Here is a 14001-nt window from a genome sequence, read left to right as displayed (position 1 = left end):
ATCGTTTCTCTGCGCAACACAATTCAATAATTTTAATTGACAACAATATTTTGCGACCATCTGTCTGAATAAATAATTCGCGGCAATTATTCAAAAACGGAACGTTGAAATTGATACAACAATAGTTGTGACGTTCTCTCGAAATATTGTTGTAATAAAATTAGCTTCCATGATTTATGAGAAGACGTTCTCTACGAGAATTTCGAGGTTTTAATCCACTTCATCAAAAGAACGGCAGCTGTGTGATACATCGCAGACGAATAGTAACGATCGAGTTGAAATTATTGAGAGAGGAATTCTTCTCTTTCTTCATTTTATATTACGCGAAATTCTATGACTCGAGCAACGGTATTTACGGTATTCACGTTGTCGCTGATTAACGTTATTAACTCGATTATCAACTTAATCGGCTAACTTGATTGCCGGACAACGCGTGATACAGCTTTCCAAAGTTTCTCGAACAAGAAGTGGATTAAGACCCGCTCGCACCCGCCATTGCGATTACGGGAGCGACACGACGTACTAACGGTCTGTGACAAAAACAGGATACAGGTTGCCGGCCATGCCGTGGAGCTGGCTAGGAGCGGCGGCGCCATCGGCAGCTGCAGCTGCAGCGGTCGCCGCGGCCGCGGTGACCCCATCGCCTGCAGCTGCACCGCTCGTCCTCGCACCAAGGGCGGCAGCGAGACGGAGGTACTGATTGAGCAAAGATCCTTAACACACGCGCGACACCAAGATAGACGTATATACATCGTGTATAATATGCATAAACGATACCGTAACGAGCACGAACACCTAAAACTCTATCCCTTCGTTCCCCTATCAACTCCCTTGTCATGTTTTTTGTGCGCGTTTCTTCGCGAGAAAGAAGAACGCATTTGAACACACTCGGACAATTGGAAATATCTCGCGTAGTTGAAACGCGGTTGAGTTCTCTGTACGTTTCTCAAGAATGTTCGAAAAACTTACTCTTGATAAAAGCAGCTCTAGAAAGGGACACCGAAAGCTTTTCATCATAGTCGCGCGCGATCATATAAATTGCTTAAAAATCTGACCTAATGTCTAAGTGCGCACATGCCCCTTTCTATTATCGTCGCGCGATCCTGTGCGAGCTTTTCCCACTTCGGTGTAATTGGGTCGATTGCGTCGAGATTGGCAAAAATTCTCAGCTCGAGGCAATCTTCCTGAGATCTTCGCGTTCGCGTTCGGCTTCGCATTGCGCGCGGTTTGCGCGGAAAGAAAAGTTCATTTCTCGGCCGATGCCGAGTAATCCGCGATGTGTGTATATTGTAGTTGAGATTTTTCACTAGTAAAAACTCGTACTTGTCATACGTTTTATGAGTTAGCGTATTCCTCGCACTTATTCATTTTGTCCTAAAAGTTGTACATCTCACTGTAAGACTCCAATAACAGTAACAAGCAACATGACATTAATGCCAGGAATTAAATAATGATAACAATGATGCTAATTTAATTGAAGTATATAATGATATTATACGCTTATTAATTCGTTATCTTTTATAATATTACCAGGATTGGGAAGGTTACTCTATAAAAGTAACGCGTTACCGTTACCGTTACTTGCAAAGTAACGATTCGTTATGTTTTCGTTTTTTTGTAATGCTAAAATAAGCTATTGGATTATAAAATTATTTAATCATCAATATTAAAAATATAATAATCTATGTTACAATTAAAAACTCTAAATTAGTCTCTATATAGCAAGCGTTTTTTATATTAAACTTATTTAATGATTCTAATTTTTTTATGTTAATATCTTTACTTTTTAATACACTTGTCTTTATAGGAATTTAAATTGTAATTTAGAAATTTCAATTATATGGAAAATTTTTATCAAACATTGTTTTTGGTAATTATTTACTATAACGGACCCAGCTCCAATCACGTTGACCTTGATATATGTTGTCAAGGACTTGATCCTGAATAACTTTTTCTTATAACTTAATCGGCGGTCTCTTATAATTTTTGAGATATTTAAAGTTTAAGTTGGATTCGAAACGAAAATTTGGTTTAGGTTATGTAACGTAACCCAAACCAAATTTTAGTTTTAAATAAGAAATAGGGTTAGGTTATATCTTCGGAAAGTGGAGCCCCCCCGCAGGGGTGGGGGGGCGGAACCCACTGTATCCATGCATATACTTTACAATGCGAAACGAGGTTCAGTCCAGAATTGTTGTGTGAATGGGAAAGTGTATGCGTGGATGTAGTGGATTCCGTCCCCCCTGCGGGGGGACTCCACTTCCGCAAGATATAACCTAACCCAAACCTATTTCTGATTTAAAACTAGACCCTCATGCAGGAGTTCACGCACAAAACATAGAACGCGTATGGCGTGATATTTGAAGTGGAATACCAAAATATGGAACTCGTGATTATCATTACATACATTATTTGGCTGAGTTTATATTTAAACGTAAATATCAATATTGTGAACGAATACGTAATTTTTTTGAAATAATGGCAACATTGTATCCCTTAAATGAAAACGGTACATTTGCAACTGTAGAATAAATAAAATTTTTGATTCCTATGTGTACTGATTTTTTCTAATATTATATTAATTATGTAAAGACCTTGTTTCACATTTAAATCAGGGTTCTGATGCAGATGGACCTTGTTTCTTGCGTGGAAATTACAAACTTATGTAAAAATTAATATTTTATTTTTCAAACTTTATTTGTTAATAACTTTTTAATAAACAACGACCGCCGATTAAGTTATAAGGAAAAGTTACTCAGGATTATGTCCTTGACAACATATATCAAGGTCAACGTGATTGGAGCTGGGTCCGTTATAGTAAATAATTACCGGTAACGACGTTACAAGTAACGCGTTAATTCCCAACCCTGAATATTACACACGATTGTCACCCACGAAGTGTATCAATGAGTTAATCGGTCGACGTTTCATTTTTAATCGGAATATTTTTCCCCAAAGAGAGAGAGAGAGAGAGAGATGGATACCATTACGGGATGGCGAGTCGCGAATTATCCGCAATTTATTTAAGCAAGATCAGAGCAACCTCGCTGTAAATTCACCATGTAACGACATTTCACGCGTGTTATTCTTATTCGTATCGCGCTATCTCTCTCTCTCTCTCTCTCTCTCTCTCTCTCTCTCTCTCTTCGCAAAACCGTCGCATAAATTTAATATCGACCATCGAACGCTAACAAACGACTATCCTTCGCATTCTCCCCTCCCTTTCCACGATCCTACCCTCCTTTTCGTGTTCATTGTATCTCTTCTACTACTCGATAATTGATGTTGCCAATCCATCTCTTCTCGATGTACTCGTAATTGGCAGTGTAGCGTACAGAGTGGAAAGAAACCCCTTAAATATTCACTTGTGCACGAACCACAATTACCACTACCCGAATGCTGTGCTATGGTTGTTGCATCGATGCTAGTCGGACGAACACAATATACTGTTTCTTTTCTTCCTCCCCCTCCCCTCACCCTTCTTTTATATAATACATATATGTATGTATCGTTTCTCCTCATAGAGGCACGCATACATGTCGATGTTTTTTTTGCCTATTAGCCAAATCCGATCGACTGTTTGAAGAGGAATCGGGTTCTCGTTTCGGGCGATGCTCGATCTGTGGCCGAAAGTAAATCGCATGGATTTCCTAGCAATTTATTCATCACTAAACTTAGGAGAGAGTGAATTTAATGAAATTCACGTGATAAGATTGTGATAAGACGGATCATTAATTCTCGATTACGTAATGACATTGCTGTAAATCGCGAAAGTATATTTTAATGTGAAATTATCTTTAGCAAGAATTATTCGTAAATTTACTCTTTTTTTTTTTTTTTTTTTTTACATTGTATAAAAATTCAGTATTCACGAAATTTCGGAAGAAAATTTGACAGAATGCGATTATTAGTAATATAAGTATATATATATTTGTATATTGAAGGGCAAGTGTTGATTAATACTTCTGCGCCACAGATTACGCAAGCCTTAACAAAGTTTAGGATGCGGTTAAAATTAACCGCCACTCCCCTTGCTCCTACACAAATTCCTCGCACTCTTCTTTTTGGAATGTGCCTGCTATTTATGCATCACGCTCTCTTATTCTTGATAACCCGCCTCTAGATAACCGTCAATCGAATCAACCATTAACATTCCGTCGTTGATCGTTAACTTTCGTTTGGTTTGCGCTAACGTTCACGCGCGTTACTTGCACAGTTCGTAGTTGTTTATTAAGGATGCTGTTGATGTTATGCTCGTGTAATCGAATCCACTGTTGTTTAACAACAGTGCATATATCTGTTATACCTCGCATCAATATATAAACTTTATAATCAGCACTTTGAAGAGATATAAATTTAGAATTATTTTTAGATTATTTTATATTATTAATTTATTATTATTATATAAATATAATAATTATTATTAACATATTTCTAGAAAAGTGTGAAAAATAATAATAATAAAATAATAGTTTTATATAAAAGTCAAAATATATACACGTACATGCGGAATATTCTAAGCGAAAAGTCTCGTTGCTTAATTATTTGATATTTTAAATATATTTATATTTAAAAAAAGAATATTAGTCAAAATATACAGTGAGAGAATAATATAAAATCTCTCTCTCTCTCTTTTTTCTAACTGTAAGAAATTGCAAATGAAATGTCGATTCTTTTAATGGAAGCGCGTGTTGTTCTCTTCAAGGTGAAGATTATTTAAGACGAATTATCTATATAAATGATAAAGCACTTGTTGAATCGCTCTATCGGCAGCTGATCCGAAAGATGAGATGACCTCGTGCCGATGAAAAGGTAGGCAGAAAATCGACAGTTTTTATTACTCCATCTTGGACTAGTCGAGGATAAAAAGAAATCTTTTCATCGTTGAATTTGTTTTGCCGACTTTTCTTTTATTGGATCTGTCGATAACTCAACGACATTTGTCGTTAGGTACAATACAGCGGCTATTCATTAAAGTCGCTATCCATCAAGGTCAGGTATCTATATGGCTCTTCTGGTCATATCATCTATCAATGTTAAAACATAAATTAAGAAATATTTCACGAGTATAATCTGTCACGATAGCTCGATATAATTTATTTGTCACGCTTTCTGGAAAATTAAAATTATCATCCATACGACAATGCAATGGCAATGGAATTCTTGTGCCAATGATATTCTCTTTTTATGTCTTTGAAATTTATTGGAGATATATTAATATCTATATAAATAATAATCAGGGATTTTTATTTAATTGTAAATTATCTCGATCAATGTAATGAAGGAACGTTCTCTTTTGTCTGTTATCTCCGAATATAATTGCCCACCGTTTCACAATATGGATGATTAATAGAAACCCAAATTTTGTTTACGGTTTCGTTCTAGAAATACAGAGGACGCCTAATATTTCACGATCTCGTCGAAATTCACCGAGCGAAGCTCGCTATCGCGAATCTAAAATGCATCATCTGGATAAGAAAACCCATTAGCCACGTTGTGCATCATCAGCTTTCGGATATGCGTGTTCGCCCACGATTTTTCTTCCTCTATCGAAAGCCAATCATGCCAAGCTGCTCCGCAATGTGGATGAATCGAGTGGTGACATTCTCATTCCCGTTCAACTTTGTCGAGAAAATATATTCTAGATATACTTTCAAAGCTTAGGTACAGATCAACTGGAAAATAAGCGATCGCCCCCCGAGAAAACATCCCGCTTTGCGCTTTTCTCCTTTTCGATCTCGTCAGATCGCGAAAATCTCGATGTTCATCAGGCGAGCAACAGCTTTCGAATACTGCTCTTTGTGATCTTGAATCGGGGCTTTCTTTCAAAACGTGCAAATTGAAATTGCCACGCGAGAAAATTGTCCTCCTACTCTGTGCTAAAAGAATTTACAGCGAGTGAGTCGCGATGATAAAAAATTGCGCATGGAAAAAATTGATCGACTCGTAAAGGAGTGTATTTTTACCGGGATGAATTTCGTTTCCCCGAGATTTCTTCCGCCTCGTGCCATTTCCCGAGTGTCGACCACGAGCGAAGCAAGGAGAGCAACTTTTTCGAATTTGCCCATGTTTATTTCTCGAACACAATTCCCAAAGCCAATCGTTGATAGGAAGAGCAAAATTTCCTGCTCGTACCATATCGAAGGTCCTTCCTCTGCTCAAACAGGGTCAGATATGTTTGTCGGTGGATCGTGCTTGTTTTTTTTCTACATTGTCAGTGCGGTCGACATGCGCGTATAAAATGAAGAGTCTGTTATATTCTATCTGTGATCACAAGTTCTATTCTTTTCGTATAGCTGCCTTTATTATATATATCTTATCTTTACGATGCATGAGATTTTCTCGGAATATTATTAAATGTAAATTCTTTCGAAATATTATCAGAATTTTCGATAATAGAAATTAAAATCATTGGCGAAATTCTCAACAAGCTAAATTTTGAAATTATAAATTTTCAAGAGTGTTTAATATATTTAGCTAAAAAATGATAAAATTCTAGCTTCTCCCGTAAAAAAAAAAAAAAAAAAAAAAAAAAAAAAAAAAAAAAAATTGAATTTATCGAATATTAAAGAATTCGTTATCAAAATTAGACATGATAATAAAAATGTGATATCTCACAGATACAAGGAAACACTTGAGTTACATAATCTCAAACTGGTCGGGAGATTTCGTAGGAACTTTGAAAAAAAAAAATTTGTTTCCAAGTTCCTAAACTTCGACAATTGAAATGTTTGACGAACTACTAATCCCCAGACAGAAATATCGATCTTGAAAGAATTTTTTTATAATTGGTATCAAATGAAGCCGCGAATCTATCCCTCGTCTCGCTGGCTCGTCGACGTGCGCCGCAGTTCCTCGAGGAGCAACCTGGAACCCTGATCGGATAGCAACGTAAGTCTCTCCGCAAGGTAGGCGATCTAGGTATAATTAGCATGTGCGCGCGCGTGTTGCGTGTGTTGTTACAGCCGCGGCCCTTAGAGGAGTCGCCATACAACGCGGTAGAGCTGGAACGCCAAGGACCACCTTCCCGACCAGCGCGGCCGCTCTAGCACTGGTTAGGAATACAGGGCCGCTTGCGGCCGCAGCTGCGGCTACGAGTCTACATCCCTTCGCGCCTACGTAAGTATCGGCTCGGCCCGATTACGGGTCAGGTCATGTCTAACCTCGGCCGGTACGAAGGTATTTTCCATACTCTATTAGCGGTATTTCCGTCGGTGTCTCTCTTATATATAAATTCAATAAAATTAAATTCTAATAATTTTTAAGATTATTATAGACCACTGACACACACAAATAATAATAATAATAATAATAATAATAATAATAGGATACTGTATCTCAAAAGGATACAGAGAATTTAAATAACATATACGATAGATTAATAAAGATCGTTTAGTCTTTCTCGGTATTTTAAACAGGGAGGTTGACACGGTGTGTCATTATGACATAACGACTTTTTTCTCTTTCAAGTTTAACTATAATGCAGGTACATAAATTTGTTTATTTCATTTTTGTAACGGGATTATCATTATTTAATATTGTAATTTTAGTTCACTTGATAAGGACGAAAATCGTATGGTCGAAACCAGGGTTGGGAAGTAACGCGTTACTTGTAACGCCGTTACCGTTACAGTTACTTTTTTTCGGTAACTGTAACGGTAATGGCGTTACAAATTTTATTTGTAACGGAAAAAGTAACTTCGTTACATTTTTCGGTAACGAGTAACGAATTTAACAGTTACTTTTATCGTTACTTTTTTCAAATTTTTTGATTTATTTAAGATATTATTCTTGCTATTGTGCGCGATAAAATTTTTATCTTAACCGTAAAGCCGTAAGCAAATCGACCAATTAGCATTCTTATTATGTTGTAAAAATGCTTGAATGTGATTGATCAACTTATGGCTCTTGCAGACCAGTGCGATGACGCGACGCGCGATATCCAATGAGAGCTTTATCTTTTCGGAAAAGCAGAGCTCTCATTTACTACCAGTTCTAAGTACCTTGCAACGAAAATTAGAAAATCTCAATAAATCTGACCTTATAGATTGCCATTCATTAGTTGAAGCTATTCAGCAAGGTTTAAATAAAAGGTAACTTATTAATTTGATTAATACATATGTTATTTAATTTTAAATAAGGATTTAATTGAAAAATATTATTTTATTTTAAACTATTGATTCAAAAGTATTAATTTCAATAAAACAAACAATGTCGCTTAATTTACTATATTTGATTTTAAATTTCTTACAATATTTGAAACAAAAGAATTAATAATAGCAGCATGTTTACATCCAAAATTTAAGTTAAACTGGTTAACCGGAGAAAAAAGAAAACGTGCTGAAAATTACTTGGAGGATTTATTGGGAGTCCGATCGACTGAAAATTCTTCAAAAGCTGGAAAATCTGACGATCACGATGATTTTTTCATTTTTGAGCAAAAAACGGTGCAAAATGAATCTGAACAAGAAGAATTGCAACGGTTTTTAAAATTAAATAATTGTAATATAGAAATGTTAAACGACTATCCAAAACTTAAAAAACTTTTTATTAAATATAATACAGCTCTACCAAGCGGTGCATCTGTAGAAAGAATGTTTAGCATCGGTGGCTCTGTATTAACACCACAAAGAGGGCATTTAAATGATGATACTATGGAGCAACAAATTTTATTAAAAATTAATAAAGAATTTCGATAAAATTTAATCATTTATTTTGTAATAAACCTTGAATGAAATCTTGCTTACAATTTTTTAAAAGTTTTTCTTATGCAAAATAATTTATTAGTTTGTATTGTAAAAAAGTAACGGAAATTGTAACGACTCGTTACTTTTTAGTAACTGTAACGGTAACGAGTTACTTTTTAAAATTAGTAACGAGTAACGGTAACGAGTTACTTTTTAGAAAAAATAACGGTAACGGTAACGAGTTACTTTTATAAAGTAACTTTCCCAACCCTGGTCGAAACGTTGTGATAACAATCGAACAATAAATTGCCAGTTGGCTCGTACATATATAAACACTCCTTTAATTTATCTACTGGCGACATTTCAAAATTAAACATCAATAATAATAATAACTTTATTGAGCGCGGGAAGAATTACCGAGTACCAGGAGGAATGTTACAAGAAAATATTAGGAAGTACATGTAAAATATCTTTTGTGCAATAATAATTCAACGTGATGTGTTTCAAATTAGAAATTATGCTATTCTATCGACTTGCTATATCGTTATTACTAAGACACCAACAAAATATCGTTAAGAGAGAGTATGTGTTTGTATAGATAGAATATTTCTATCGAGGCCATCTGAAAAGTTTTTTCTCTGTGTTATACCGCTTGTTTCATATTTTCTTCGTTCGTATATATGTCTCTTCTTCGTAAAATCACTCTTGCAGTGAGTGATGGAGAATAAAAATTTTCTCTTACGAAACTTTTGCATCGATTCGTCGGACGATGAACGTATGTATAATAACGATAATTCATTTATGCGAGCAGAATGTTAAAGAGGAGTGCGCGCAACGTTAAAGTTTCGAAAGACCTGTTCGCGCGAGAGTTCTTTTTTTTTTCTTTTTTCTTTCTTAACGTGATTTATCGCGTTTTTTTTTTTTTTTTTTTTTTTCTACGCGATAAAGTTTGGTTTGAAAACTCATGAGTTAAAAGATTAAACCATTTTCTCTACTAATTCTGTTGTTTATTTACGATACAATATCTGATGATCTTTTGACTGAATTTAATTTGATTGAGAAAGAGAGAGAAAAATTTTAATTCTTTAAATTCTTGCATTTTTTAAATTCAATTAAATTGAATTAAATCAATGAAATATACAAATTACATTCAATAAGCTTATTATTGTCGATCAGATACATATTATAACGATCAGACTTACTATGCAATCTCTTTCTGTATTTTTTCAAATTTTTGATACGTATTCAAAATTTAATTTTTCACAATGATATTAATTATCAGATAATTGTAATTGACTCGCAGTTCGATCACTTATGAATATAATTGCGAAAGTATGAGAGAATATCATCGAGTGATATCAATATCGATCGAGGATTATTACTCACTGCAATGAGTTGCACGTGTCGCTCGTTAAGGCTTATCTGTCAGTCTCACTGCATCTGCACGACGTCTACCCCCTAAATCCATCCCTCTTCCCTCAAATACCAACTCTATCAACCCATCAAATACTAACTCTGCGCAATCCGTGCGGATTATAATTTGCGAGAAACATCCGCTCGTCTCCCATTAAATGAAAACTTAGACTAATTGTAAGCGGGAAAATAAAGAATAGAAAAAAATATTTCATTCAGCATCGTTGAATTGCTTTTAACTGATTGAAGATTATCGCGTCACGGTAATCACACGTGTATTTTTCTGTAGAATTCAAAAATCATTGTAGGATACATTTTTTTTAGATTTTTTTTTTCATCGTGTCAGATTTTTAGGAGCAAGCATGCGCGTCGAACTGTCAATCGCTCATTCATTTTTAACGTTACGGAATTGGACGTGGCATCGGCAGGAATGAAAAATTTGAATATGGACGAAAATCAATCTTTGAAGCCTGTTACACGTTCCAGCCGCGAAATCGGATTTGTCAAACCCCAATATCCGCATACGTGTGTACGTTATGCATTTTAATTTAACGTCCGTGTTGTTTAATTTGTAAATGCAAATTATTATCATGAAACAGGGGATCGGTACAAAGGTAAAAAAAAAAAAAGTAATATAACATCATATTTTATCTTTAATTCACGTAAATTGCTACATATACACGAAGGCAATAATGGATGGTTTCCATATTCAATATAAAAGTATACTTTGCGTAAAATATGGGCATAATATTTCAGGAATAAATTCGCGCGCTAGATGCGGAAAAATAATGAAAAAAGTTTGGAAATAAGTTAAGCTTAAACGTGTCTATCCCATTTGATTTGATTTCTATGCTACAGGAATTTCAATATTTCTTAGTATATAAAATTCCATATAAACTGAAGCTATCGTCATCTCAGCTGTTCATCTTGTATATATTATCTTTACCGATCTCGCACGCACTATATTATTGATTCTTTAATGATGTTTTCGTGATTTTTTTCTTTTTTTAGAAATCGCTTCTATCGAATAGCGAGGAAGAATATTAAACAAAATTCAGCAGGGCGATTGTACAATTTTTTTTTAAACTTTCGATTGTATTTATCCTTGTGCTCACGTTTTACGAAACATCCTGTATCGCGCGGGCGATAATACTTTGTCCCTCAACTATTTTCATTCCTGGCAATGTGTAATCAAAATGGAAGTCCGAAGTTTGCATCCCATAGAGTCAACAAGCTTTTTTTCCCTCATCTTTTAAAACAAGATTATTACTTACCCAAGTTAAATAGACTTTTAACAAGGATCTCTTCAACGAGGAGGCTAATAATGGGAGCGAGCTACTCATAAAACTAATTCCATTGCGAATACTTCTGAGCAGATGCAATATAAAGTAATCAACTTTTTCCTCGACATAATTTATGATCTTCGCGCATAAAACAAACTTCGTTCCGGGTAGTCGCGGGGAAAACAAAGTTTATCGCCCCTATCGTCCTGCGAGAGATTATCGTATTCCAGAAATGAATTTTCAATTTTATCGTCGACTGAGCGCGGTGTTTAATGCACGGACGTCTATTAAACGAGCCATGTGCATTATTAAATCGAAAGATTAAAAGTCCTTTGAATCTTTTAACCCCCTCCAAATATCACTCTATTGTAGTAAATATTAAATTTTTTTTTTTTATATATTTTACGCGAAACATATGTAGCGAACGTTACATTTAAAAAATATCCCTTATTTTTTTACACAAGAGAATATATATAAATATATACAGGGTGTCCTAGACCATCCGTATATCCCTTTCCTTTCAAAAACTAAGCATTTTAGAGAAAAACGTTTTCAACAAAAATTGTATGGTTTTGAGGGGAACATAAGATGGTGTCATTGGTTTGACCTTGGATGGCATAGTGAAGGTCAAGTCAAGGACACCTTTAATTTCTTAAATGGAACCCCCTATTTTTTATTGCATATTCTTATAGCTTACCTCGAGAGCTTTCCAAAACACTATAATCAAGTATTTTTTCATTAAGTACTTATTTTATATTTTAATTTGACATATTTTGATATAAAAAATTAAATATCTTGTAAAATATTTAGTTTTCGATAATCTTAACGTAATAATCTTATGTATAGAATAATGAGACAAATCAATTAGTATAAAAAATAATTGTTTTTAAGAAAATTATTTACAATCTATTTTTTTAAACAATTTTTTTTTTTTGCGCTATATATATATATATAGCTGAAAAGTGTTGTGAATTTGTAAACAGTTGGATAATTGGACGTGTGCGCGTAACGTTAATACAAAGAGAATCGCAAAATGAAAAATCCGATAATCCTTCAAGGCGTTCAATAGCGAATAAGCCGTTCGTATATAATACTTATTGGTAATTTTTATTTTGCAGTGTTTATTACGACCCCTTCCTCGCGGCGCACGCAGCGACACAGGATCCCAACTACAGGTTGCAGGTGAGACATTTCTCCATCTCTATCAACAATTGTTCTCCGCTTCCGGTACACGCGACCACAGGTTTTTAATTAAATCGAAGAATATATATATATATATATATATATATATACAACGAAGCGCGCGGTGCTCTGGATGGAAACGGCGCGATAATCAATCAAGGCTGCGATAATCAGCTATTAATCGGAAAACAAATCTTCACGAGCGCGTTTTCATTATGTTACGTTACGTGGACATCGAGCGGGCATAATTAATCGGACGATCGGCACACTATTCATTTATGGGGTCGATACAACGCGAATAGAATTGCGTTTTTCGTGACGATTTGATGACGAAACTTTATTGATAGATATCTGATGAATTTTCCACACGGACGATTTTTCAAAAATATTAAAGGCGTTTGCAGTATTTTTCGATACTAAATGTCTAAATGTCTGATATCTTTTTTTTGAAATAAAGTAAAAAAAAATAAAGCTTTATCACATCTACTTATATTTAACAATCTATTTTTAAGGATTCACTATTAAAAATATGTCCCCGACATTTTTATTGTAAAGAGAATTTTAAATTGAAATCCGTCAAGGAAAAGGATTAAAATTAAATTCAACGAGATAGCGAGACGCTTTTCTACAATTCAAATTATTATAGTTATAAAATAATCTTTAAAAATTCATATCTCGCAATTGTACATCATGCCAATCATTTTTTTCTATAGATTTGCAAAAGTATTCTCGCTAATAAATATTTGCTCGTAAAAAGTAAAACGAGAAACGATTACTCGCGCGTGCACCGGAAGCGGAATACGGCGCATCTTTAAGACGAGACAAAGCCGAGATTTTCTGACTAAAGTTCGTAACACCTTTTGGTGGACCCGTTTAGCTGGAATGGCCTCAAGCAACAGCTGACGTTAGTTGACACACATTTTGCCACAGGCTTGCATACACGAGAGAGAAACCGATAACAATTATCGCCTCCACTATCTCGCGTTCTACATTGTTCCGAGCGTTCGCCATTCTCATCGTGTCTCATTTTTCATCTGCCTTTTTTTGTTCTCTCTTTCTCTCCATTTCTCTCTTTCGTTACATTCGTGCAAAAATCCCGATGCATCCACCATTGATCGGAAAAAAGCGTGCACGCTCGACGCGCTACTCTAACTGTCAAGATGATTATTTCTGTCCCCGATAAAGCATCTCTGTCTCTTGTTCCATTCGCGCGTGAATTTTACGTTCATCCGTTAATGTTTCCTTCGAAACTAATTTGTCAAAAAATAATATCGAATTTTCACAACAATAGTTAAACAACGAATCATTGCTAATGAATAGCATCCCAAATTTTCTTTGCCTTCCTAATAGCTGAGAAATCATGGTTATTAATAAAAAATGACGCGATCGATAAGAAATACAATTAAATTTTAAACTTCGGTGTTCCAGTTTTGAAA

General features: G+C 34.9%; 1 protein-coding gene across 10 annotated transcripts in view; it reads left to right on the top strand.

Annotated features, from left to right (window-relative positions):
- Positions 1-14001, top strand: part of LOC138941873 (RNA binding protein fox-1 homolog 2) — a 322458-nt gene that overhangs the window by 288586 nt on the left and 19871 nt on the right. For 5 of the 10 annotated variants that reach the window (XM_070311805.1, XM_070311804.1, XM_070311801.1 and 2 more), the window contains 3 exons: positions 6966-7119; positions 12502-12565; positions 13443-13469. In XM_070311805.1, coding sequence (XP_070167906.1) covers positions 6966-7119; positions 12502-12565; positions 13443-13469 — 245 coding nt within the window. Of the gene's footprint in view, positions 1-545; positions 694-6965; positions 7120-12501; positions 12566-13442; positions 13470-14001 lie in introns of all 10 variants that reach the window. The other 5 variants (XM_070311802.1, XM_070311796.1, XM_070311797.1 and 2 more) reach the window with 3 other exon arrangements.

Source organism: Polyergus mexicanus, unplaced genomic scaffold, assembly GCF_030449975.1.
Source record: "Polyergus mexicanus isolate NDT 795.1 unplaced genomic scaffold, iyPolMexi1.0 SCAF_20, whole genome shotgun sequence".
Taxonomy (NCBI): domain Eukaryota; kingdom Metazoa; phylum Arthropoda; class Insecta; order Hymenoptera; family Formicidae; genus Polyergus; species Polyergus mexicanus.
Note: the sequence above shows the minus strand (reverse complement) of the source record. Positions and strands in the feature narration are given on the sequence as shown.